Source organism: Gallus gallus, chromosome 4 (assembly GCF_016699485.2).
Source record: "Gallus gallus isolate bGalGal1 chromosome 4, bGalGal1.mat.broiler.GRCg7b, whole genome shotgun sequence".
In the NCBI taxonomy this organism is placed as follows: domain Eukaryota; kingdom Metazoa; phylum Chordata; class Aves; order Galliformes; family Phasianidae; genus Gallus; species Gallus gallus.
In genome coordinates this window covers 34,553,916-34,579,477 of record NC_052535.1, presented here as the reverse complement: position 1 = coordinate 34,579,477, position 25,562 = coordinate 34,553,916, and the positions used below count along the sequence as shown (strand labels likewise).

Here is a 25,562-nt window from a genome sequence, read left to right as displayed (position 1 = left end):
GGGAAAACCAGTGCTCTTCCCTCTGAATATCACAAAGCACAGGAAGGGCTCTCAGTGTTACCTTCAGAGGCCTGTAACTATTTAAACAGAGGAGTAAGCTGGGAAAAAGACTTACTGCCTCGAGCACAGTCTTTGGGCTTTGGGGGGGATAGGACAGAGCTCAGGATGTTTGGGTTCTGGAGGAGGAAAGAAGTTCTGTATCTGCAAAATCCGTGTTGTATTATTCTTGTTCCAGATTTCTACTTTTCCTTTATGAAGCATTTGATGGTGTCTTTGAACCTTCCTGTCTGTCTTGGTGAAAACGATACGTGCAGAGCAGAGGTTTTGGTTGAAGATGATGAATGTTTTTACTTCATGTTAAGTACTTGTAACTTGAAGTAGCTTCACAAGCATGCTAATATAGGTAACAAATACATGTCACTGCTCTCAGTGAGAGGCTGTGTACCAAACTGCTGGCAGGTTCTAAACTCTATCCAGAGTGAGAAGGGGGAGTCATGTTTAACTTTGCTTTGTTTCTGTGAGAAACTGCAGCTTCTTCCATGCATTTCAAAGCAGAAATGAACTGTGAGAACTGCACTGCCTTTAGAGTACAGCAAGATAGCCAGCCTTTCAGAAAAAGCTACCATGTCTCAGTAGCGAAAAGAACGATGAGGAGCTGGGATGTTGTAAATAACAAATAAATTCACTCAGGCTCGTATAACAACGGTAGGAAGTCTGTTGTGTTGTGTGAAATGCTGCAAGGTGGAAATCTCCATGGCATTTCTGCATTGCAAGATGGGGAAGAGACTTCTGGCACCATAGTGGTGGGTGTGGGTGTATGAGCGAGCGCACAGCTGACGTTTTGCTTAAACCAGTGCTAGCTGGAGACCGATTACTTTCTAGATCTTCATGATTGTGCTGCTGTCTTGGGGAGTGAAGTTACAACCCCGAAGAGGGGTTTTTCCATAGGTGTGGTAGTGAAGGAGGATCCTGCTCGCAGGTTAGGCTGAGGTGAGGCGGGTTGGTGAGTAACCCAGGAAATGGTGGGCAGGAAGGCATGAGTTTGCTGCTGTTTCTGTGAGTACCCCTCCAGTTCAAGCAAATCGGAAAATACCTCCGCGCCTCAGAAAGTGAGGAAATACACATGGAAATCTCAGATGGGTAGGACAGATAGCTGTGGCCTCATCTGTGACGGGATGGAAATGATGACTGCATCAGTTTCTGCCTGTCTGAGAGCTCAGGAGTGTGACACAGGGGTGTGACCAGACTTGGCCTTTGCCTCAGTTTGTCCCTGCTCGTATCTTCTAGGGTAGGGGTACGTACAGGGGTGCATTTGTTTCTACAGCATACCGTACTTGCCTTCTGTAGTGTTGTTAATGTGGTTTATGATGGTGATTTGAGCTGATCCCACACCAGGGGAAAGAGCAGCGAGCCACTTGCTTACTCCTGGCTTTTAGTTATACGTGTGCATTTGAATGCACTGTTGGGACTGATACAGGAAGGAGTCCTTTAAATGGTATTGAGCACTATGACCTTTACACTCTTCCCCAGTCTTATGCAAGTCAGGTACAGAAAACACCTGGGGTGAGGCGAGGCCCGGCATAGATCTGCAATGAATCACGCTGTTGTGATGTTGTCTACTGCATGGTGTGACCTTCTTGTCCCAATCACCGAGCTCGGGACAGGTAAACACTGTCTGACTTAGAATGACAAGGTGAAACAGCTGGGAGAGTCCATTTCAGTTGTGTACAAATGCTTGACAAGTATTGAAGCAGAGAAGGCTTCCTGTGCAATAGACTGAAGCACTGTTTAACTATTAGTGTGGTTTTGTTATTTTTCTTCCAAGGTACAAAAAATCCTGGCTCTTGAAGACATTCTGTGTGAAAATGCATTTCCTCTACCCATGCTCGCTGCCTGCTGTTTGCAATATGCAGGGACAAATCTTAGTAACTGTTGGGGAATGGAGGACTTTGGGGTAACTTAGAAGTTTCTTATAAGGCCCACAGACACAGCCATTAGGGTAATGGTATTGTGCCTTTGCTTCCTTTATCTTTCATCTCTGGAAGTCCTGCACTGCAGGCTTATGCCTGTGGTACTAACTAACATTGCACTGGGAGAAACATGTCTGTTGGAGATCCAAAATGTATGCTCTCCTAGCATTTAGACACAAATGCAACTAAAGCTCTGCTCTGGCTCTCCAGTTATTCCCTGTGGGAAGCCTCAGCACTGCAGGATTTCTCTTATATTCTGTACACTAGCTGCCAATGGCACTAACAGGTTCTGGTGATTTTCAGGTGTGCAGCTGAATGGTAACATGTCTCATCATTTAAGGAGCAGACTTTCCAGCTAGGAATATAGCCTGTGTGTGGGGAAAAAAAATAGAGAGAGAACAGGCATTACATGTGGACTACCTTTTTCATGCTTCTAGCAGAATTCTAGGTATAATCATAAGAAATCTCTTTTGACTGAGGTAAAACAGCAGTGTTGCTTTCCTATCCAACTGTTCTTTTAGTGCAGAAATGCCTGCCATATCCACTGTCACAGCATAGGTCAGCAGCACCAGATGTTACAGTATATATTGCTTAGTCTTGCTGATTACAGTTAGGGCACACAACTAGAATGATACTGTTTCGGGCCATGCATACCATAAACGTTTGTTCTGGTGAACTCAGAAACAGCTCTATTATTTTAGGCTTCTTCCAAGCTCCTATGTGCTGCAGCAGTCACACCTGTAAAGGTTTCCAGGCATACCTGTGAAATAGGGTGCTCTGAAGGGAAACGTGGATTTCAGAGCTCAAAGCAGTGCTGCCTGCAGCCCATCTATGTCTGTCACTAGGGCTATGTGATGGGTGCAGGCTGTTTTCCTTGACTGTTTTATTATCCTGTAACCTTCAGCCAGGCCCACGGCAGCACAGGGGAGAGGGGGCTTTTCTGTCTACGTCTCCTTTTCATCTGCTGGGACAATTGCAGCTTTCATCTTCAACCGTCCCACGGAGGAAGGTCCCTGTATGTTGCTGCAGGTTCTGTGGGGGTCTGACAGGCATTTCTAGATTTCCAACATGCCTCTGTGCCTCTCCCTGCCCCCAAAAAAACTTCCCTAAACCTTGCTTTGCAGCAGAACATCAAGACAAGCCAGTTCCACAGGTTGCCACTGCTCCTGCCTGGGAATTGAGCAAAGGGCTCTGAGCTGAGCAGAAAAAGTAAAAGGAGAGCTTCTTCCCCTCCCCTCCTTCATTCCTTTTATTTCTTTCCCTTTCATAGCACTTAAGATGATATTAAAACCATACAGTCCATCTGCTATGACTATGACCTTCTGCCTCTGGTATGGTCACTTCTGTCCCTCCCAGGCCGTATAAAGTCACACTTTCCACTCTGTTTTCCTTTTGTAACTGCTTTTACACTGCTGCCTGCAGCACGAATGCCTGTCGCTCTCTAGTGGTGCTGAGGCTTGCAGGGAGCCCTGCTTGACTGCAGCTCTTCCCAAACCTGCTGCATTTGGACACATCGTTGGAAAGAGCAAAGTAGAAGCATCAGTGTGGGCTGTCTTTATGTCCCTGCCCAAGATTTGTGCAATGGAATAAACCAGTAGCTAGGACTTTGAAACACGTATTTACTGGAAACTCTGGTCTGCTCATTAACCCAGTGGTGACACTGCTGAATGAGAACCTTGCTGGTGCCTTTTTTTTATAGAGCTTAGTTCTGCTCTTGCAAATCTAAGTCCTGTGTCTATGTGATTTGGGTATTGAAGCTGCACATCTTCCTCTGTCCCATGAGCAGAGGGAGAAGGAAAGTCCCTTGTTCTGCTATGTGAATGTGTTCTGTGGACATGTTATTTCATGTGGGAGAAATGCCCTTCTAAGCACCTCCCGCATGTACCACTTCCACCTCCCATGCAGCACAGAACTGCTGTAACAAATGCCCACAACAGGCTGCCTTCAGTGCTATTAATATCTGGTCAGATGTCCTCAGCAAAGACAGTGGAAAGTGAATCTCTTGTATAGAAAAGGAAAACCACTTTCTGTCCTTAATGTCCTACTGCCCTGGCTCTCGACTTCTAGTTTCTGCAGCATGGCCATAGCTCTGTTGTGCTGTAGTCTGTGTTGGCAGAGGGGAAGGCTACTTACCTTGGGTTAGCACAAGAAAGGATTCCCCTATTCAGCACCCTGTTCTTTTTTGCCATGTAGAAGAGAAATCACAACTTCAGAGGTAAAAAATGGAATATAACCTGCAACTCGCTGGAGGTGTCTAAAGATAATGGAGAATCCCATAGAGAATGGAGTTAGAATTTTGATTCAAACCAATTTGTTAGTGACTAATAATCCTCTCCTAAGCACAGAACTAAAATACAAATCCTAAATACAACCCCAAGCTCAATTTGAGCACCAATCTCAGTTGCCTGAAGCCAGAACTGCGCATAATCAGTGACTCATTTCGTTGGAAACTGTACTTCAGCACAGGGCTGTAATCAGATAAATTTGGGGAGGCTCATCTTGGATCATGTCACCGTACTTCTCATCTGTGAAACTTTTAACATTTGTCCTTCAACTTACCGTAGCCCCCGGCCAGTTTTAGCTTTTTGTGGTGGTGTTGGAATGGGAAAAACAGACCCCCAAAAGAAAAATGTGTTCAAGTAGTTGATGTGTCAAAGAACCCAGGCTTTTTGTAGGGCATTGTTTCTATTTTTCTTGGCTGTCTTTTCATCTCCGTCCTTCCTTAGCATACAGAGAAAAGCAAGAGGCTGTTTTCATACAAATCCAGGTGCAGGCAATGTTGGGAGTTTCTTGTGAATTATCTATAGTGTGTTCAGAGGCAGAAAAAGGTAAAAGTCTTATTGAAACAGATTAAAGTAATTTTCCCTTGGGTCTCAATTGTGTCAGACTTTCAGAAACATCAGTGTTCGCTCAGGAAACTGGTGAGATTTAATATTCAATTATTGTTAATTCGCCACGGTAATTATAGTTATTTAATATTTCTGCTTCAAGAAGCTGTGTTTCCCAGCTGGCAGCCTCTACGTAGAGCTCACAGCGAGCAGCCCCGTTATGCCCAAAGGCACCAGGAGGTGTCAGGGCGTGCATTTGCTTTCTGCCTGCATCTCGCTTCCCTCTGGCCCTGCTGCTCCCTCACCGCACCCAGCTCAGCTTCTGAAGCAATTGGTTTTATTTTATATTTGGGCAAAAAATGATTAAAAGGTTTAAGTAGCTGAACAGCAAGGTCATTTTCTTAATAAAGGTCTTTGGAGCCCTGGAAAATCTCTGGAGCAGGTACCGGTGTAGTTAGAAGAGTTATTTCAAACCACCTCATGTTCAGCACTTTCCTTTGCCTCTGGACTTCTATAAGTGCATCTTTGAGCATTTTTTAATGGTTACATCTTTCAGATTGGAGAAATGTGATGGATCTCACTGCCCTCTTAGATCTTCAATCAGACAGCAGATCTATAGTGCAGTGAAGGATGTAAGGAAAGCCAAGGATCTCACCTCCAGTACTTTATGCTTTCTATCACAGCCTCTGAATAAACTTATAGCTTTGTACCAACTCTATTGGCACCTTCATTTTTGCAGTATCATATATATGTTTAATGTGCACATCTATGCTGACCCTGCGTAAGCATCTCTATTTGCTATGGAATATGTCTTGCAGAAGTTCAAGGCAAATCCACGTAACAGGATACCAGATTCTTTTTTATTTGCAAACGTTTTTAAGATAGGAATGAACCTGAAGACGCCCAGAAGGTGCTTATATGTTGCTCCTTCTTGAGCAGCCTGTAAAGTTGCTTAGCTGAGCTGACCAAGCTAGCAGTCCATTACCTCAAGCTGTGTAATTTTCCCCCATGTAGCCAGAGCATGCTTTGTTTTGGTGCCAAGGATTTCACAACTGTTTGATTTGCCTCTCCAGGGAAGCTGATTCACTCCTTTATATGCAGTAGCTTTCTCATACTCTGTAATAGCAATGTATCTTCCATTCTGGTCTAAAAATATATTAAAAATAATGTCGTGGAGAGCATGAACTCTGTTCTCTTCAAGTGAAACTAAACCAGACAAAGAACTGCACTGAGTATGGGCCAGCCTGTTCTGGATGTTCAGCCTGTGGAACCAGGCTAGGCTGGTTTAGGAACAAGAATCTGGTAGCATTAAGCATCTGTCAGTGTGGGGCTTATAGACTAATGTTGGAGATCCAGTAGGGAATTCACTTATGGCTGTGCTTTCAGTCACTGTGTCCAAAACCAGGAAAAGTTGACCAAAATACCCCTCTTCTGGAGGCTGAGGTCAAGCAGGGAGCTTTCCTCCTTAGATCAGCCTCCTTGCTGCATACACATGACAAAAATCAATCTGGTTGGTTAAAACCTGATTTGTGGTTTTTTTCCACTTGTGTTTAGCTAGCGGGGCAGAGGGCTGTAGGCTCTGGATGGACAGCCTTTCTTGTGCCCCAAAGCTTCCAGCTGGGAGATGCTTTGTTTCATGCTTGTGAGGGGCAGCCCCAAAATGGCGGGGTATGAGAGGAAGAAGATCCATGCAAACAGCTTCTGGGACATTCTGGATCCAACCGAAGGCTGTGCCCTGTCACAGGCAAAGACCTCTTCGGTCTTGTCAGTTCTCAGGGCATGTTTTGTAAGCAACAACTGAGATAAAAACTGAGGAAAGATCAAAGCAGATGTCAGTATTTCAATGGGTTTTTCTTCTTACTTTTCAATTTTCAGCATCTCCTTCTGCTTGAGTGCTGCCCTTTCCTCTGCATCCCATCTCTGCCCTGCCTGCTGCCAGGCTGTGGGTGAGGATGTTCCATCCTTCCTGCTTCAGGCCTGTAGGCTCCACCAACCTACACCCCCAAACCTGGAGCAACGTGGGTTTATTTTAGCTGCAAGATAACCCTTGCAGTTTCGTTTCTCTCAGCTGGTGAGATTAGGTTCCCAAGCAGAAGTTGGCTTCAAGTTTCTCCCTTTCAGCTGAGGGCAGCTGTAAGTGGCCATGCTGTCTCCTGATGCCTTGATCCAAGGGTGCTGAGTTCTACGGCAGTGAGAGTGTGGAGAGGGGATTTTTCCCAGGCAGGGGGGGGGGGGGGCTGCTCAGCTCCCCAGAAGGCATTTGTGTGGCAGAAGAGTGGTTCCTTCTCACTGAAGACTTGGATTTCCCCTCCTTGCCATCTGCACTTGTATTCGCTGCTAGAGAACAGTTGCTCTGCGTGCTTTGTGAACTTGTAAAGTGGAGTGCAGAAATGTAACGTTGCTCAGCTGGGCTGTAAATGTCAGGCTCCTGCAAGCACAAGGTTGGTAAATACTGCTTTGAACAGGCAGAAAGCAGCAGAGACAAATGTCAGCCATGCTGTGGCAAACAGTCCCATATAGTCTGGGAAGAGATGACATCTGTAGTGAAATGAGTAATACATGGAAATGTGAAACAGCGATGTGCCACTAGGCACTGTAGAGACTTTCTGTTGTGGTTGAAGAAGTCTCCATTGAGCTAGAAAGCGGTGCTGCCTTTCTTGAGATGTGCCCTTAATACTCCTCCTTAGATATCCTGAGTTAATAATCAGAAAATGGTTAAAACCATGTTCAGTTACACAAGAAATAAGGCATGCGTCATTCTGCAAGCCAAATGATATGGAGGTGGCTTAATTACTGACCCAACTCGAATAGAAACTACTAATATTTTGGGGGAGAAAAAATTACTTCAGACCTCTAGTTGCATTTATCAAGATGTCAGAGTCTGAGGAGATGGGAGTCCTTGCCACTGCATTCCTTAGCTGTTTGCCTAAATAAGTGACAGGAGTGGGATGCAATTTGATGATTTTATTCATCTCAGAGAAGTAAGATGTATCTTTGGGAGGCTACCTTCTCGGGTAGGGAGGGGGATGTCCTACAGCACTCTGAGTATCGGTAGCTTTGTTGTATTTCTGACCTTGGCAGCATTTTCAGTGCCTCCAACTTGGCTGGATCCATGGCACCGTCGGCCAAGTGAGCAATGTAGTTATAGAATCATAGAATCATTAGGGTTGGAAAAGACCTCTGTAATCGTCTAGTTCAATCATCCACCTACCACCAGTATTGCCCACTAAACCATGTCCCTCAGTGCCACATCTACATGTTTCCTGAACGCCTCTAAGGACAGTGACTCCACCAGCCCATTCCAGTGCCTGTTCGCTCTTCTGGAGAAGAAATTTTTCCTAATATCCAACCTGAACCTTCCCTGGCACAACTCGAAGCCATCTGCTCTTGTCCTGTTGTGTCTTGCCACTCTGGTTTTACCTTCTCTGGTGCACTCAGTGTGAGCGCTCCTAAGTTCTGGAGCATCTTCACTGGTGTTGCAGCATCTCCACTGCCTGCTCTGGAATAAAAGGAAGGCCAGACCATCTCTGTTACATGAGCCTCCCATGCAAATTGCCAACGCTTTGCTGCGGCACCTGCGATGTCTGGCCTGGTTCCTCTGCATGCAAATGTGCAGGGAGTGAGCACCAAGTACTCAGCCCTGCCACTGCTGCCAGAGCTTCGTGACTTCATTCCTGCCACACCTATTTTGTGCTATGCCATGCTTTTCCAGGATGCCTTGGAGGTACAACACTGCTTCTCTGCTTAACGTGAGATTAGTTTGGGGTTAACTCATATCTGAAACAATTCAGATGAGAGCTCCTGGTGCTGCAGTGTAGGGGTGCTGGGTTTTCCTAGTGACAAATGTGAACTAGAACCATAGTCTGGGGATTTTCTCCCACGCTTTCTTGGTACTATTTGCATCTGTGGGGTGGATGGGCAGTCCCAGAGACTGATCTTGCCCTCAGGCTGGGTGTGATTCTCTAATGTCCTACACAAAGAATGCTGTGCTTTCCCTTTCGTAAAAAGTACCCAAAAGCATGGTCCCTGCTTCACAGGTCCTATGGCTGAGGATGGATTAGGGCCATGAATATCAACACCGCAGCCAACTCTCTTGACAAGCAGGGCCTCACAACTCTGATTATGAAGGAAAAACTGTGGGAAGGCAGGTCATGGTGTCTGTCTGCCCTTGGTGCCCAGCTGATCCAATTCCTTACAGTTCTCCGTAATTTCTCTCACCCTGGTTCCCAGTTGAGCTTTTGTTCTTGTTCTAAGCCATTCTCCTTCCTCCTCGAACTTTCTCTTTTACGCCTCCCTTTTATCTGTCTCTGCCCCTTTTCTTTGGTCCTCAAGCAGAGGAAATACTTCATCCCTTTACTTTTTAAGTACTTTTTTCACTAGGGTTTTTTTGGTTTTTTTTTCCTTCATGTGAGGTAGGACTTCAGGGTCAGATGGGACCAGTCAAGAGCTTCAGATGAGATCGGTTGTTCCTTTCCCCTGGACTGTACCACTGTGGCAGTATTGTTTTGGATGGGTTTGAGCTCATGGTTTTCCTACCCTAGGCTCTGATCCCCATTAGAGCGAAAGTATATTTTAACCTGCAATAGGCACCAGCTGAAGAAAGCGTATTTAGGAAGGGCAAGGTGTGCAGTAGCTCCCAGTGGAGTGGGTAGGTGGGCTTTTGTTTAATGATATGGAGATTACTGTAGCTCTTCAAAAACTTTGGAGGAAGGTACTTGTATTGCTCCTTTGGAGCACCTTCCTTGGACTGTAGCTCATGACATGACAGCCAGGTGCCTGAGGGGTGGGAGAGGAAGTGATAAGAAAATCCACTGATGATAGCAATGAGAATCAGCTATGTCCTCTGTAATGTCCATCATTTTTTCTAATCATGATAAATGGGAATTGAACAACATGATAGGTTAGCAGAGCTTATGGTGTTATTTGTAGAAACCCAAGACAAAACAAGAGGCATGGAAGAAAAGAAGGTCATGGTATAAATGAATTATTTCAATAAAACGTGACAAGGAGAGGAGATGTAGGTTGAGTTGCTCTGGCTTTCCTTGCAAGTAAATTCATATGTGGATAAATGAATACAGGCTAGCATTTTAAGGCTGCCAGAAGCACAGGGTGGCAGAAGACATCCCAGTTGGCCAGGATGGGAAGAGATGGTCAAAGGAGTCCTGGGCTGGAGATCAGGCACAACTGGAAATTGCTGGGGTGCTTTTTCTGTGATAACTGAGGCATCCATGCTGTGATCAGATTCTGATGGTATCCAAAGGGGTTTTTATGTGGTGCTCAACTGGGTAGTACTGAAACAGGTGTTCATGCAATTCTGTCAGGTTTCAGCGGGAGATATCAGTGTACCCATCTTTGAAGCAGTTGCACCACAAACCACAGCATTGAGTGTTCACTGCAATTGGGGGTACTTTTTTTCTCTTTACAGTAGTTTTGATGTCTCATGAAAAGAGCGGTGCTTGCAAATTGTGGATGGAAGAGGAGTGTGCTGAAAGTTCGCTCTCATTCAAAACAAACAGAGTGGGTTTCAGTGCAGCCAAGATACTCCAACCGTGGTTTATGTACTTGGAAGTGCTGTGACAGGCTTTCATCTCTCATTTGTTGTACGCATTTTTAAAAAGGGTAGAAAGGATAACCCGGGAAATTACTGACCTGTCAGCCTCACATCTGTGCTGGGGAAGATCATGGAACGGGTCCTCCTAGGAGCTGTGCACATGGAAGAGAAGAAGGTGATACAGGACAACCAGCATGGTTTCATCGAGGGCAAGTCCTGCCTGATCAACATAGTGGCATTCTGGGATGGCCTAATTGCATCAGTGGGCAAGGGAAGAGACAGTGATATCATCTATATGGACTTCAGTAAGGCCTCTGTTACAGTATCCCCCATAACATCCTTCTCTCCAAACAAGTAAGATACCAGTTTGATGGGTGGGCTGTTCAGTGGATGAGACACTGATTGCAAGGTTGTACTCAGAGAGTGGTGGTCAGTGGTTCAGTGTCCAAATGGAGATCAGTGCTGAGTGGTGTCCCTCAGGGGTCAGCACTGGGGCTGATGTTCTTTAATCGGTCATCAGTGACGTTGTCGGTGGGGTTAAGTGCACTCCCAGCAAGTTTGCAGGCTATATCAAGCTGTGTGGTGATGTTGACACAAGTGAGGAATGGGATGCCATCCAAAGAGTTGGACTAGATTACTTTTAAGGGTCCCTTCCTACTCAAGTGCTTGTATGTATATTTTTATTTTTAGAGGGGGCTTGTATGTGTCTCTGTCTGCCAAGAAGTGTGAGCTTCCTTCTCCTTGCCACAAATGGCTCACCTGCCTCAATTCTTCTTTCACATCATATGTTTTTCAGTGTTTTCAAGGAAATCTTTGACCTTCGTGAAGAGGCCTGAGGCCTTCTATATCTTGATGTCCCTGAATGGCACTATTTTAAGCTGTTTGGTGGCAGCAGAAGCGTGGCAAAGCAGCAGGTCTCTTCTCTGCTGTATTTGTATCCCTTGAGAGATGTTTGCTCTGCGTCAGCGTAGGCTCTCAGTTCAAGTAACATAGGAAGGGTTTCTGGAGGATCCAGTGGGTAGAAAAGTTGAGGGGAGAGGAGAGGAAACAAATCAAAAGTGACTTAAACTAAAGCTCTTCCTGCAAAGGTACAGCTGCTGCAGAAAATGCAGAAGCTGCTGGGATATTTTTAACATGTTGATGATGAAATGGATAAGTCCACTGTTCAAAATACTGGGACCACTGTTCTGAATTACTGGCATCTGGGAAGTGGTTAGCTTATATACATATAACGTCCTAGGCTACATCCTCACCCTCCTTCTCCCTTCTCAGAATTACCACTCGACATGCACAGATACTAGTGACCAGCAGTGACTGCAACCCTTTCCTTCCTGAGAAAGCACCGCAACATTTATCAATGTGTGCATTAGTCATACATCAAAACCACCACGACTACTATATAGGCAATTAAAAAACCCTGGGATTACAGCATCTCTGTCAAGTTCTCCTTTCTAGGTGCATCCACATCTATTTCACTTTTCCTACCCAAAGTAGAAACTTCTCACAGCTTTGGGGCCAGGTAGGCAAATGTGTGTGTTCTGATGTGATGCAGCAGGGATTCACCCAACTGCCTGACATTCTGGGGAAAACCCAAGCACATCACTCCAGTGACTGAGCAAAAGCTGGGCTTTGCTATGAAAATCTGTGTTTGGACATGAATCAAGGGGATAAACCTGACATGGACCCTCAGTGCCAGCGCACTGCTTTCCCGCAGTCGTTTAAGAGAGGTGGAAACTGCTCCAGGACTCTCTGGGACTCTGATGCAAAGGGAGATAAACTTCTCATTCACTCATTTTTTTGGCACCGATCTCTTGGAAAAAGTCTTTGCAAGATTTCTGTGCCTGTCTCAGAGGAAAAATAGGATTCTAAGGAAAAGAAGAGGGGCTCATGGTTTGGGTGGAAGACTCTTTTTTTTATTTTATTTTTTATTTTTATTTTACTGTTGCATTGCTGTATAAAACACAGATGCGATTTGAAAGCTCTCAATTACAATGTTATCACACAGCCACACTGTCTTTCTGTTGCCTTCTGCCTTTCTCTTCACTTTATTTATGTTCCTTTCCCCTATTGCTCTCTGGCTGGTGACTTTGCCTTGTTTGGAGCAGCCCCAGCCCCACCATAACCTGGGAGTGCAGGGCACTGCTGTAGGCACCACTTGGCAGCACCAGCTGAAAGTGATCATCCTGTGTTAGAGCAGGAGCTCTTGGCATTGTGGGATCGTATGGTGCCTAAATGCTTCCAAGGGGGTTAAATAGGAGAAGCCCTGGATCTTGGCTCATCCAAGTGGGGATTTGATCCCTGTGCCATAGGATGATCTGAATGTAACATACAGGATGTGCGTGTGCAAGGGAAGCAGTTGTGCCAAGTTCCCCCCACCACTGTCAGACATCCATCAGTGTTTCGCTTCCACTTTGCTGATATGTAGCAAGTTGCCAAAAAATGCACACATCAGCATTTAGCCACAAATTTGCAGATAGATAAGGATAGTTTCCCTTCTGCTGCTACTACTGTACCAGTAACTTTTTGCATTTCCTGGATTAGCACGGGGAAGCGCTTGATTTGAAGGTTATGAGTGGAAATATATTGTGGAGATCGTTATTATTTTCCACTGTACAGTGCTTTTTTGCTGATGTAAGAGAGAGTAAAAAATAGTGTGGGGAATTATAGCCTCAAATATGTAAATATCTGACTGCAATAAAAAAAACCCCTTGCATGGGGCCTGTGTTCTGATGTATTTTGGGTTCTCTTTGTGGTTGAAGTGTAAACAGTGAGGGGAATGAATGTTGATGACATTTGTGCAGACCCAGCTAATGAGAAAGGATTGGGGGAGGTAGAGATGATGTGAGAAATTCAAATCCACCCTTCATCCCGATAGCTGACTTTTATCAATAATGCTGCATGTTGGGCTTCTGATCCGGCTGCGGTGAGCAGCCGAGAAATGATGTCACCTCTTTACGGTCCATTTGTCGTGTGTGACTGCTGCAGTCTGCCTCTTACTGCTTGTGTCAGAGCGTGACACTGCCAAATAAATAGAGGTGTTTCTTCCCCCTGGCTCCTCACATTGTCCCTGGGGCTGCAGCCGCTGTGACGATGCGAGTACTGGCGCGGGGTGGGACAGGAGCCACTGCGCTCCCATGGATGGTGCTGCTGCTGCTGCTGGTGATGATGTCGATGTCCCAAGCAGGTGAGCTCCTGGTGCCTTCATAGAGATACCCTTGGTAGGGGTGGGTGTTCAGCCTTCATCTTGCATCAGGATGGCCTGGAGGAGGCAGAGGTCCCTCCTGACTGCCTAACACGGGGTTTCTCCTATAGCAGAAGGAGGAGCTCTGCATTCCTCCTGTGCTAGGAGCTGGTTTAGATGTTGAGAGCAGGGTGCAGGGGCATGGTCACAGGTGACCCCCTGTGCTGGCCCTGAAAGCACTGTCAGTGAAAACATGGAAAGGGACAACTTCTTCAGCTCGCTGAATTTTAGGGTCGTGGCATCTCTAAATAATGCTGTTTTCTTCTGTAAGTTGCTACCTTCTCTCTTTCTCAGCCATCCTGGAAGTAAACGGAAACCTGAACTGTAGGTGTGTAAAGACAACTTCAGACTACATCAGTCCAAAGAGATATGACAGCATTGAGTTAAGGCCAGTGGGAAGCACCTGTAGGCGCATAGAAATCATGTAAGTGCTGTGAGTGCTTGGCCATAGCTATGGGGCAGAGGTGTTCTTCTCTCCAGCAGCAGGGCCAGCATTGAACGCTTTCTTCTGCAACTACCATGCTTTTCAGCTTCCCTTCTGAAAGCTAAAGCCTTCCAAAAATGTTGGCCATCTCAGCAGCACGTGTGCAAAACTACAGAAAAAACATCTTTGAATGGCAGCAGTCCGTGCCCAGTGCAGGCGTACATTGCCTCTTGCTTCTTTGCCTTTTCCAGCTGTGCTGTGGCTCCCCTCTCTTGCAAGCAGTGTTCTGCAGCTCCCTGCTTGCAGTGCTGTAAGTGGAAGCTGGTTCCTGCAGATCAGATCTGTCTGTTCAAATCCCTACCTCTGGAGGGAGCATGATGCTCATAACCATCCCTTGCGTTTCAGCATTAAATTGAAATCCTCAGCAAAAGTGTGCGTGAACCCTGATGCTCCTTGGGTAAAGAAACTGCTGAAGCGCATTGCTGGCACGTAAGTTTCTTTGATGAAAACCCTTGCTCTGGGGTAAGCAATGTTCCCCCAGGCAGCATCCAGTTCTGCCTGCAGTCCCAGGGCCCACTTTTGGGAACCAGGACTCTTGGGGTCAGCTGTGTCTTTCTGCGGGGTGCTCCCGCTCCTGGCACAGCAGAAGGGTTGCCAGGCTGTTCCTGTGGGTGACATCAGCCTTGGGGGAATGGTGGTTACTTCCTTTGGCTCTGATAGGAGCTTCCTCTCTCAGGGCCCTGCGCCATTCATGAGTTTCTCCTCCTTCTGCTTTTTGCAGGAAGAAAAGATGAGCTTCCTGCTAAGGAAGTTGGTGTTCGGAAGGCATGATGTGTTCTGTCTCGAGACCTCAAGGCAAATAAAATTTGGGTTTTTCTTCCCTTGTGTTTTCACTTGAACTGAGTTTTGAAGAGACTCCGTTGAGCATTGATCAACCTCACTCTTGTTGCTTTCCTGGTGCTGAAATTACTGCCGCCTGTGCCTGGTGCTCTGTGATTGATATCCTTTCACAGAGGTGCTGAGGCACTACATGCTGCTCTGTGCACACAGTGTTGTTGCTGTAGGTCAGGTGTGTTAGGGGAAGGGGGCACAAGCTTTCTCACAGATTCAGCACATGCAGCCACATTCAAGCACAGGTGTTCATAGTGGGTATGGGGACTGCAGGCAGCTGTAAGGTTTTCATAAGCAGCAAAAGGCAAATAGAGGCATCCTGGGGCTGCTTTGAGGCTTTTTTTTTATGCAGGATTGGGATAATTGGGTGTGGGGAAAGGAGCAAGGGCAAGTATGTCAAAGCTCAGTGTGTTCTTTTCAGGGGGAGATCTGCTGCAGTGTGCATCTTTTCTGGATAGGATAGTGTGTCCTACTGTATACATGAATAGAGTGATAGAGTGGGGCATCTTTATGAGATGAGATGCCCTGATGCTACAGCTGACATGCAAATAGTGGCTGTAGAGAAACGGGTAACATCTGACCACACAAGAGGAAAAAACACTCCAAAAACTCCGGGTTTGCATGGCTGCATGAGCTAGGAACTAGCAATGGGGGAAACGACAGCTCTTGTTACCAGACCCAGCTTCTTTGGAAAAAGAAAACTGAGCCAGTTTCAGGAAGACCATGCCCCCTATGTGGCCTCAGGCCACTCTTTATTATCAGCATTACAAACCCAGCCAGCACCGTCAGCAGGAAAGGGCGATGGGTGAAAACCAACCCCAACCCCTGGGCCTCCCATGCGCCGCCACACTTCTCCTATTCCCTGGCTCAAATAGGGGATGCTGCAGGGCTGGGGCCAGGTCCTGTCGGCATGGCAGTGCGGGCAGCCCTGCTGCTGGGGCTGCTGCTGGTGGTTCTGTGCCCTGGGGATGCAGGTGAGGCAAGGGGAGGCAATGCACAGGGCTGGGCATCATTTCTGAAGGCAGCATCCTGCTGCTCTCAGGGGTTGAAGTGTTTCTTAAGGGTCTTTGAATGCAGATGTACTGGTTTTGAAGGGATGTGGCGGGGGATGCAGTTCCCAGAAAGGTTTTCGGAGGCAGATGGGAAGGTGGGTTTTCAGGTGGTGCATGAGCTATGGCCGTGTCCCCTCAGCCATCCTGGAAGCCAACGGCAACCTGAACTGCCGCTGCGCCAAGACCACCACTGCCTTCATTCCCTTGCGGAAATATGAGAGCGTCGAGGTGCGGCCGGTGGGGAGCAGCTGCCGGCGCCTGGAGGTGTTGTAAGTGGCTCCCATGGCAGCTAGGGGGCTGGTCCCCCTCTGTCAACTACTTGGTTGTGTGCTTCTCTTCCTTATGGGTCAGGGGCAAGGAAGGGGCTCAGTCCCTTGGGCCTCCCCTTTGGAGGGAAAGGGGCTGAAGCCCTGCATGTTTTCCAGGATTAAACTAAAAACCCTCGAGAGGATCTGTGTGGATCCCAACACCCCCTGGGTGAGGAAGCTCCTGCAGGACCTCCCGAAGCTGTAAGCATCCTGGCCCTGACCTGAAGGGCAAGCAAAGCAAGACCTGGGGTTCCTGAGTCATCCCTTGGGCCTGCTCTTTGCACGTTTTCCCCTTCTGCTCCTGACAGGAAGAAGAAAGCTGCTCCCCAGTGAGGCCTGACACGATGGCCCCATGAGCCACACTCATAGCTGGACACCCCGCACCCCACCACTGCTTCTCCCCCAGTCCTGAGGGCATTTTCTCCTATTATGTATCCGTGGAAAGGCAGAGGCCTTTCCCCAGCTCCATAGTGATGCATCCCACAGCTCCCCAGCGCCAGCAACAACTGAGATGTCTCCTCCGAGCACGAGACACTGAGGTCTAATAAAGGCAGCAGCCATCCCTCATTTACCATCACTGGTGTCCCTGCAGTGTGCCATGGGGCAGGGCCTCCTGCTCTTCGTTCACTTTTCGTGCCGCCATGTGAGCTGTGCTTGTAGGACAGGGCTCTGCTGGTTTCTGCATTGGGTGGGAGGTGCTTCAGGCCACGTGCTGAAGGGGAAGCGACGGCAGGGAAGTCGAAGCCGGGGGCACAGGGCAGATGCTTTCCCCCAGCGTTTCCCAGCCTATGAAATCCCCACCGGGTTGGGTATAAAGCAGCCTAGCAGTGGCTCGGGGGCAGTGAGAATGCGGGCGCTGCAGGCGGCGCTGGCCCTGGGCCTGCTGTTGAGCAGCCTGCTGCCGGGGGACGGTGAGTGAGGGACCTGGGAACCTTCTGTGAACCCTGGGTGGGGGCAGTGGGCCCGTGGGCTTCTCTGAGCTTTCAGCGTTCTGCTTCCGGCTCTCTCTGAACTCAAGATTCATCTTTTCTTTCAAGCTGAAGGGGTTGGATTTGCCTGAGGTCTTCAAGCTGTGTCTCTTCACAGCCCCTGTGAAGCTTGAGCGCTTGGCGGGTGGGCAGCATGTGGTTTAGTTCTGAGAATGTCAGTTACGTCTTCCAAACCCCTGCTGTAGGCACGAATTGAAATACTTGGAGCTGCTTCAGGAGGGATTGTTCTTGCACCTGCTAACATGTGCCACTGCGTGCCCTGCTAACACCTGCATGCGACCCGGGGGTGCCAGGGAATGGGGTGGGCGGGGGCCGAGCGCTGGCTGTGGGCTGCTGTGGTGCAGGTCTGTCGCTGGAGAGCCTGCTGACCAACAAGAGGTGCAAGTGTGTCAAAGTGACTGCCCAGATCATCAGCCTGGGGCTCATTCTTGCCATTGACGTGATGCCGCCGGGTATTCACTGCCGGAGGAAAGAGATCATGTAAGTGAAAGTCTGGAGCCTGGCAAAATTCCCTGGGTGCTCGCATCCTTTGTAAAGCTGTGTGGTGCCTCTCGCAAGGCCTGCGCTGTCTTAGGGGGTGCTGCCGCCGGTTCTAAGGGGGGTTACCTCACAGAGCAGAGCCTGAAGACTCCCAAACCTGTCTATCTCATCGTGAGGGCTGGGGTGTGCGCTCCCCTGTACACATACTGGAGCACAGCAGGTGTTGGGTCAGGAGAGCTGTGGGGAGGGGCTGAGCGGGTCTGGTCTCCTTGCAGCCTCACCCTGAAGAGGAACAAGAAGGTGTGTGTGGCCCCCGAGGCGCCCTGGATCCAGCTGCTCATCCACAAGCTGACACAGACGGATGTCAGCAAAAAAGAAGCGGCGGCGGTTGCGCGGTCACGGGGGGAAGCGGGGAGACAGCCACCGGTCCCATAGCAGGACCTGTGTCCCTTCCCCAGCACTGCCCATCCCTCCCTCTGCCCAGCCCTGGTTCTGGCTGGGGGCAGGAGCCTTTCTCCTCCTCCATCCTACCCAAAACCAGGCTGTCCTGCCAGACCCCGGTGTTGCCCTACGGTTTGGTGATTGTGCTGTCCCCCTGCATGATGCCCACCCAGGGCTCAATTAAACTCTGAGTGCTCTTTCCATGCGGATTTGTGTGAAAATCGTGTTTCCATTGCATGCAGCCCCAGGATGGGTTAGATGAGGACTGCGGCACGGTGAAGCCCGCAGGCAGGGCTGCAGGGTGTTTCCTATGCATGCCACCTTTCCTCTGCCCCAAGGACCCGGCGGATTTGTGCTTTTCTGTGCATTTTCCTGCTGCAAAGGAAGGATCCTGAGCAGTGCGTGCTGCGAGTAAGACACGTTCTGACCTCTGAAAAGCTCAGTGCTGATAGCAGCAGTGCTGCCTCTTAGCTGTGTGAGCATGGGGAAATGGGAGGGAGTGGGAGATTTCCCAGAAACTGGTGGAGGTGGTCTCTGAGCATCCCTGGTGAGGAACAGCCCTGGATGGTACCTTTGTACCTTTCCTCCTGTGTCCCAGGAACACCAACAAGAGATAGAGGCTCTTGGAAATGGCACGTTATCCAAAACTGAGTCTTTTCAGTGTGTAGAAAGAATTATTTTGTGCAAGTGGAGCTGACGTTTCCTTTTAATAGCGCATCAATTACCGCAAGTGGGAGATGGGCAGAAAGGATTCCTTACTATTTATTTCTGTGGGAAATGTGGAATAAGCATGTTGCTAAGTTCTGTTCAAGAGTGCTGCTCTTGCAGCCGAGGACCTGAGGGCCAGTGAGACCCCCAGTATGTTGCTATGGGGCTGGTGGCTCCCAGGGCTGGCACTCAGTCTGAGGGCATGGGGGAACAGAGAGCAACTGCTGGCCTCCAGCGCAGCTCCAGGTGGCCAAGCGGCCAGAGGAGCCTCTGTACGCAGCAACCTCCCAATTCCATTTGCACAAAGCGCAATGGAAATCCCCTTAAAACTTCAGTGTAAGCATGTCCCAGAGTGACACCACTGCTTCCCAATTCTCCGTGTGCAGTTCCACCTTCTGGGGGGAGGACACGGCTGCTGCAGAAACGAAGCACAAGAAAGAGGTCCGGCTGAAAAGCACCCAGCCTCCCCAAAAGAGAACTGCGGGAAGGGGCAGGGGGGCGGCCACACCTGTGAGTTCATGAATTAAGGGCATCTTTAGCTAACGTGGTGCACACAAACACTTTAATTGCTCGGAAAGGAAACACATGATGCAATAATTAAAAATTGAAAACAAAGCCAAAGTCATGTAACATGTCACTTGTAAAGAGAGCCACCATGATTTCCTTTTTGCTTTGGAACAAAGACAAATACAGACAAACGCAAACTTGGTAAATGCCTAAGTTTTAGAAACTGTTCAACAAAGAGGACACGACCAAGTACCAGAATCACTCCAACCCTCACCCTCACCAGTGAGAGGTTTTCTAAGCTAAATACCTTGTATTATTGCAGGTCTGGGGGAAAGGAGTCATATCACTTGGCATGCTTTGCCATCAATGATGTTTGAAAAACCCTGTACCAAAGTGCACGAGCATTTCTCTAGCTTCCTGTTTATTTTCAGACATATCTCAAGAAACTACTCCTGAAGTCCATCACCCTCCAATATAGCCAAACCTGCAAACTTTGTCACGTCTGAATACCCATCATAGAATCAAATGACTTTTCTCGAGTCCTTAAAAGGTGCTAGTTTTGTCACTTTCCTGATGGTGCAATTTTGTCACTTTTCTGCATGTGTCACACCTGTGTCTGTCTCACCAGCTCTGCCTTTTGTTCCAGCTCCATTTCTCAGAACAGAAAACCTGTGCTCGGTATCGGTGCAAATGTTGTCACGAGAGGAGGTACTGTGTCACTTCTGGCTGTGCCTATATCTAAAGCTTCATAATCTCCTTTGAAATTGGTTTTTAACCTTTAAGTGCTTTCTGGGCTGACACTTGGATTAGAGATGTAGGAAATGAGTGGTTTTCATCAGGTTTTCTTGGGTTTTATGCTGCTTTTGAATACTGAAGGGAGATAAAGGGAGGGTGTGCTAAAATACCTCTGTACTCATTACAAAAGAAAAGATGAGCTGCATAATCCAAGATGCCTTTCCTCATTATGAGATGAAGAGATTCAGTTAATAAGAACGTATCTCAGAAAAACCCAAACCTCTCTGCACTTAGTGTGCATTTGTTTTCCAGCCTCTAGTCTGCATAAAACCTTCTGCAACCAAGCAGTTCGGCTCCTTTTGAGGCATGGGAAATCTAGCAGTCAGAATCTTCCCCCTTCTGAAGTCAATGAGAGCTTTAGCAGATTCCCATCCCTTTTCCATTCCCTTCCTTCTACCTTCCTTCTCCTTTCCCTTCCCCTGTCAATTAGCAGTAACAGAGCACACGGCAGGCTCTGAAGTCTGCGCCCTTCAAATCCACCTACATGCAACGCCATCTGCTATATTGGCATGAAGTGAGGAAAGGGATTCTGTGATTATTACAAAAAAACAAAAAACAAAAACCAAAAAACCCTGGATCTGTTGCAAAAGAACAACAAGCTGATGTAAAACAGAGAGACACTTCTCATTCCAACACTTTGCTATCGTCTTGAGAGGCTGCAAGGAGTGCCTGTTGAAGAGGTGCGACAGGGAAAGCATCATTCCTTATGTTCAATTTTGGCCTTTGGTCTTCATTATCATTACAAGAAAAACGTCCGTTAAGAAATGCATAGCAGCCAAGAACAGGCAAATGGTAATTAAGCACAAAGCTGAGGTCACCAGGGGGTGACAACTGCTGTTCCCTCTCACACCCAGGTAAGGGTGCACATCGCACTTTTGTGTTCTTTCTCTTGCAGGATATTGACTTGGTGTGGATAGGATTAAAAAAATCTTTCACACCACCCCACTACGCCAAATTTCATGCCAAGGGAAAGTTTTGATGCGAGAAGCTTAAAACGCATTGTGAAAAATGAAGAGTGCACGACTGAGCTTAAATCTGGTCTTTGACACGAAGGACTGTCAGCCCTGCTCCTACCAGGAAGGCATCACTACCATGCTTGTGCTCTAGGAACCTCTGAAGGGCTTTTAGCCACCTCCTAGAGAACAAGTGATGTGAACTTTCCACATCTCCAATGCTTCCTTGCACTTCAAACCCAAGCGAGGTGAGGAAAGCCGGCCCTCAAAAGCCACGCTGATGCACCATGAGAAATCCAGCCCTGTATTTGGGATTTGGGAGCTGCAAGTGCTCAGCACCTTTGTAAACCAGGTCATGGGCTCCAAGTGCATAAGCATGGACTGGGCATGAGTTTAGGAGTCCCCATAGCAAAGCTGCAACATGGGAGGCCCCAGTGGTCCACAGCACTGCCACAGCTCTGAAGACCACGGAATGGTTCTGAAAGGTCAGTGGCAAAGGCTTCTCAACAGGTTTGGCTCCAAAACTCTGGGCTCTATAGTTGGTAAAACACAGGACAGCAAGGGGTTGAGACCGACAAGAACCTTTCTGAAGGGTTCTGCAGACTAAAGAGAGTGCCTTCAAACACACATAGAAAGCTTATGGATAAAATGAAGTATTTTCTGAATATAGGTGGGAGAAACAGATGGGAAAAGCTTTTAAAAAGGACAATGGGAAGAAGAGCTGCTCTCGGAGCCCACTGTGCCAAACCTGACTTCAGCGTATGGTAGGCAAATGTTCACGCCCCTTACATCAAAATAAGGAAACCAAAATATTCGGCTACAATGTACAAAATTCTCTTTTATATATATATATATGTATATATATACACACAAAACCCCATATCTAACAGATTTACCATATTGAATTTTAAAAAGTTGCTTGTAGAATGGTGCTGGATTTTTTTTCTCTGCTTGCTTTAGGCAGTGCTGCTGCTTAGAAGTTGACACCAGGCACGATATCATTGAAACCCAACCAAGAAAGCAAGGAGCAGGAAGGGGCTGAGGGCTTTTTCCTAAGCACGGGTGGTGCAGGCACTGCGATGTGCCCAGTGCCTAAGCATGGGAAACAAGGGTCGGCGATGGAGAGAACCACTGGTTTCCCATGAATGCATTTACGGTTAGGGACATTTACTCTCTATCACTTCCCTCCCTCTCCCCTAGAACATACCCTGCGAGGCACTGTCAGCCTCCATCTGGGTCAAAAGAAAATGAGTGTCACCATCTGGGTGCTGCAGATGGCCATGAAACAGATCTCATCCCGCACACGTGGCTGGCGGCTGATGGCTCCGCGCTCCTTCTTGTCTCAGGGCAGAGCTCTACGAACAGCAGCAGTTCTGCTCGGCTGGAAAAAAGCACAACCCCTTACTGCTCCTTTTGTAGGAAAGGGGGAGAAACCAGAGGAAAAGAGGGAGGGAGCCAGACATGTGCGAGGCGGGTAAACATGCCCCCGGTTATGTGCATCGACCGAAACAAAAACAGAGTTCTAAAGAGATTTTTTAAAATCCAGAGGTTTTGTGCAACATCTGCTGAAACAGCGTTTTAAAAATCACACGGCATAATGGACGTTCTGAAGTGCATTTGGAAGCAGAGAAAATCCAATTAAACACCTTCCTGCAACGGAACACTTCAGTCAGTTACAAACCCAATGAAAGTACAACGTAGCTGTTTACAATGTTTACCAGGTGCTTTTGTTTCAACTCCCACCCCCCGCCCCGATATTACAAAAGATTGTTGCCGTTTTTAATTTTTATTAATAAACGGGCTCCTCTGCAGTTCATATACAATCGTAGGTGAACTTTAAATTCCATTTTATACAAACATCTCAAAAAATATTGGGAGTGAAGTATGGTGGAACTATTGCTCACGTTGCTAGTTAACATGCGTGTAGGACAGGAGGAGAATGGTTGTTAGTGCACACCTCCAGAGCAGAGAACCCCTCCAGAAGAGATACAGTAGCTGATTACAGAAAGGTAATGTCCACAAAATTAAGTTTTTCATGCTATTCTACTTTCCAGTACTATGCTCAATTGCTGTCTCAATTTATCCGCATGGCTAGGCGTTGAACGCTGAGGTATATTAAAAAGGAGATACCTGCACCTAGAGGAAAATTCTTCTTTAGAAAGGGCTTTTTTGGTGCCGCACAAAGCAATTTACATCTGTCAATTTCACCCAGCTACGGCAATTTCCAATTTGTATCAGACAACAGATGACGTCTCCAGTTTTAGGCACTTCTTTTAAAGGGAGCTGTCATTTCACTGAACTCATCTTTGCATTCTGTCCCACTCCTCTCCCGTCCCCCTCAGCAGAAGTCAGGGAATACTTCTACTCTGGGTCCAATCGATTTTTCCTATGGATAATTTCCTACCTACAAAACAACAAAGGAAATGGAGTATCAAAGAGTAGAGGAACAGCCTGACTTGTCGGTTCTGAGAGACAGAAGATGGCTCCTTAGCATTTAAACTAATTATTTAACGATTCAAATTTGAATTAAGTATACGAATGAGACATAAATATAGGCTATCAATCTGTTTAAAAATTGCATTCAGATAATGGAAAATTTTTTCATTTATTAAAAATATCACATTTTGAGACTAGAAACAGTAAAGTGCATGAAAAGTTTAAAATATAAATTCAAGAAAATCTTATAGCAGCAAAAAAGCAGAATAAAGAAAAACTTAAAAACACAGACACAACCTTTTCCTATTACTGTGCCATTTTTCTTTTAACATTAAGCAGCCAACCAATTTTCTTCCAGAAAACTACGTTAGGTTTAATGCCCCTTGAGGCACAAGGTTTTGAACTGGCCACCAAGAGCATAAAAGGAAAAAGAGGATTTCCAACACATCTCAAGAGCATTAACAGCTGGGAATGAACCAGAAGCTTTTTAATTCAACCCTGACCAACAACAGAAATGAAAGATTACTCAAAACATCTGATGGCTATTTGGCAACTAGGGTCAGGAAAAATAATGCAGGGAATGATAACGGCTACCACTCTCTTCCCCCCGTGGAAAGGCTGCTTCACACGTGCCGTGGAGACAGAAGTGTGATCATTTCCAGCAGCTTTTTCCTGTACCCTACGCTTAATCAGTTCACCCAATGCCTCTCATTTTTGCAAATGACCTTTGGAAAAGGAAACCTGGAGCAGATCTGGAACTTCTCCATTCTCAAAGGCTTGCAATGGCGTGCTTTAAGTGCAAATCCTTTCCAAATCCTGCTCCCAAACTATTCTGCTGACCAGCATGTTGTCCTAGCTTGCCAAAGCAGACACAGCTCTGTCTCACAGAGACTGTCTGGATTCCTGAACACCTTACCCTGAAAGAATCAGGCTCTTCAGAGCTCCAAAACAAGGTTACTGTCACGTCTGCCAAGCAAGCACTCTGTAATGGCATGAAATGCTCATGTATGGATTCTCGTGAGACATAGGTTCATTGGTATTTTTGTTGTAAACGAAATTGCATCAAAAGAATTTAGACCTCAAGTTTTTTCACGGATACGAAGCCATCTTTGGTTTTCTAGTATTAGATAATGGGCCGGGCCACGGTGCTACTAATTTACAGTCAGGTATTAAGTGCTTAGCTAATGTGCAAAATTTATTTTGGATGCAGAGCTCAGTCTCTACTTTGGGTTCAAACAGAATTCCTAACGTTCTTCCTACCAAGCAATCACTTCTATTCTCGTTTTTCTTTCTAAAAGGTTTTTCTCCTAAAAGGTTGGCTCATTTTACCACGTTCTGGAAAAAAAGCATTACCTTTAAATAAGCTGATATGTAAGTTTTTAATCTCATTTGTCCATTTCTAAGTGCAGCTTCCTACCGAAAAGAAAAAGCTCGCCAGTTTAAAAAAAAAAATTAAATTAAAAACCTGGAAAGGGAATAATACTTTGGTTCCAGCCCTAGTGCCAAATGATACCAGTAAGCACCAAAATGTGCAATATCTCATATCAAACACATAAGGAAAGGAGCTTGAAGAAGCAGCTTAAGGTTGGCCATACTTCACTCCTATATACTTTGATTTACAACTGTACAGGTCCATAACAACAGGTCCTTGCCCGCAAAGGGGCAGGGCTCCACTACCTCCTGTTAGGCAAGTGCACACCGTTGACAAGAGGCAGGAGCGGAGGATGGAGTTCGAGTTGTGTTAACAGTGAGAAGTGGTCTGAAGGGATGTGAGGGTGTGGACACCCAGTGATGTTGTTCTCAACCAGCCACTGAGGGTCCAAAGGCCCCAGGACACCAAGCACGTTCATGTGAGTGTTGGAATAGAAAATGTAGTCAATCACACCCTAGGGAGAAAGAGAAACATGAAAGTGAGAACAGACCTCGGTTCTGGCAACCTCAACTCGACTGGCTGCTTGCTGCGATTCCCAGGAAGATGCACAGCACTG

The 25,562-nt window shown here is 47.0% G+C and overlaps 4 protein-coding genes across 5 annotated transcripts in view; 3 read left to right on the top strand and 1 right to left on the bottom strand.

Moving 5' to 3' along the window:
* The first annotated feature begins 13,407 nt into the window (after window positions 1-13,407).
* CXCL13L3 (C-X-C motif chemokine ligand 13-like 3) lies at window positions 13,408-14,913 on the top strand. The gene is made up of 4 exons (NM_001348655.2): window positions 13,408-13,533; window positions 13,885-14,014; window positions 14,420-14,503; window positions 14,796-14,913. Exons 1-4 carry the CDS (start codon window positions 13,440-13,442, stop codon window positions 14,806-14,808), a joined length of 321 nt encoding a protein of 106 aa, NP_001335584.2. The 5' UTR covers window positions 13,408-13,439; the 3' UTR covers window positions 14,809-14,913.
* An 884-nt stretch (window positions 14,914-15,797) lies between these two features.
* CXCL13L2 (C-X-C motif chemokine ligand 13-like 2) lies at window positions 15,798-16,842 on the top strand. Its single transcript, NM_001348656.2, has 4 exons — window positions 15,798-15,879; window positions 16,097-16,226; window positions 16,383-16,466; window positions 16,574-16,842. The coding sequence occupies exons 1-4, from the start codon at window positions 15,816-15,818 to the stop codon at window positions 16,596-16,598; spliced, it is 303 nt and encodes a 100-aa protein (NP_001335585.1). The 5' UTR covers window positions 15,798-15,815; the 3' UTR covers window positions 16,599-16,842.
* Window positions 16,843-17,100: 258 nt separating this feature from the next.
* CXCL13 (C-X-C motif chemokine ligand 13) lies at window positions 17,101-18,378 on the top strand. Its single transcript, NM_001348657.2, has 3 exons — window positions 17,101-17,176; window positions 17,599-17,734; window positions 18,010-18,378. Exons 1-3 carry the CDS (start codon window positions 17,113-17,115, stop codon window positions 18,167-18,169), a joined length of 360 nt encoding a protein of 119 aa, NP_001335586.1. The 5' UTR covers window positions 17,101-17,112; the 3' UTR covers window positions 18,170-18,378.
* A 1,045-nt stretch (window positions 18,379-19,423) lies between these two features.
* CNOT6L (CCR4-NOT transcription complex subunit 6 like) overlaps window positions 19,424-25,562 on the bottom strand; it is a 34,499-nt gene continuing 28,360 nt past the window's right edge. The window contains exons 12-13 of one of the 2 annotated variants that reach the window (XM_046941079.1): window positions 25,252-25,460; window positions 19,424-23,538 (exon numbers count right to left, since the gene is read on the bottom strand). In XM_046941079.1, coding sequence (XP_046797035.1) covers window positions 23,487-23,538; window positions 25,252-25,460 — 261 coding nt within the window. In that variant the 3' untranslated portion in view covers window positions 19,424-23,486. Of the gene's footprint in view, window positions 25,461-25,562 lie in introns of both variants that reach the window. The other variant, XM_420472.8, reaches the window with a different exon arrangement.

Bases quoted from the DNA above. Each gene is read 5' to 3' on its own strand.
- CXCL13L2 (NM_001348656.2), top strand. From the start codon at position 15,816: ATGGCAGTGCGGGCAGCCCTGCTGCTGGGGCTGCTGCTGGTGGTTCTG. The intron at 16,227-16,382 runs GTAAGTGGCTCC...CATGTTTTCCAG, and splicing joins TGCCGGCGCCTGGAGGTGTT to GATTAAACTAAAAACCCTCG. The intron at 16,467-16,573 runs GTAAGCATCCTG...TGCTCCTGACAG, and splicing joins CTGCAGGACCTCCCGAAGCT to GAAGAAGAAAGCTGCTCCCC.
- CXCL13 (NM_001348657.2), top strand. From the start codon at position 17,113: ATGCGGGCGCTGCAGGCGGCGCTGGCCCTGGGCCTGCTGTTGAGCAGC. The intron at 17,177-17,598 runs GTGAGTGAGGGA...GCTGTGGTGCAG, and splicing joins CAGCCTGCTGCCGGGGGACG to GTCTGTCGCTGGAGAGCCTG. The intron at 17,735-18,009 runs GTAAGTGAAAGT...GTCTCCTTGCAG, and splicing joins TGCCGGAGGAAAGAGATCAT to CCTCACCCTGAAGAGGAACA.
- CXCL13L3 (NM_001348655.2), top strand. From the start codon at position 13,440: ATGCGAGTACTGGCGCGGGGTGGGACAGGAGCCACTGCGCTCCCATGG. The intron at 13,534-13,884 runs GTGAGCTCCTGG...TCTCTTTCTCAG, and splicing joins GATGTCGATGTCCCAAGCAG to CCATCCTGGAAGTAAACGGA. The intron at 14,015-14,419 runs GTAAGTGCTGTG...CTTGCGTTTCAG, and splicing joins TGTAGGCGCATAGAAATCAT to CATTAAATTGAAATCCTCAG.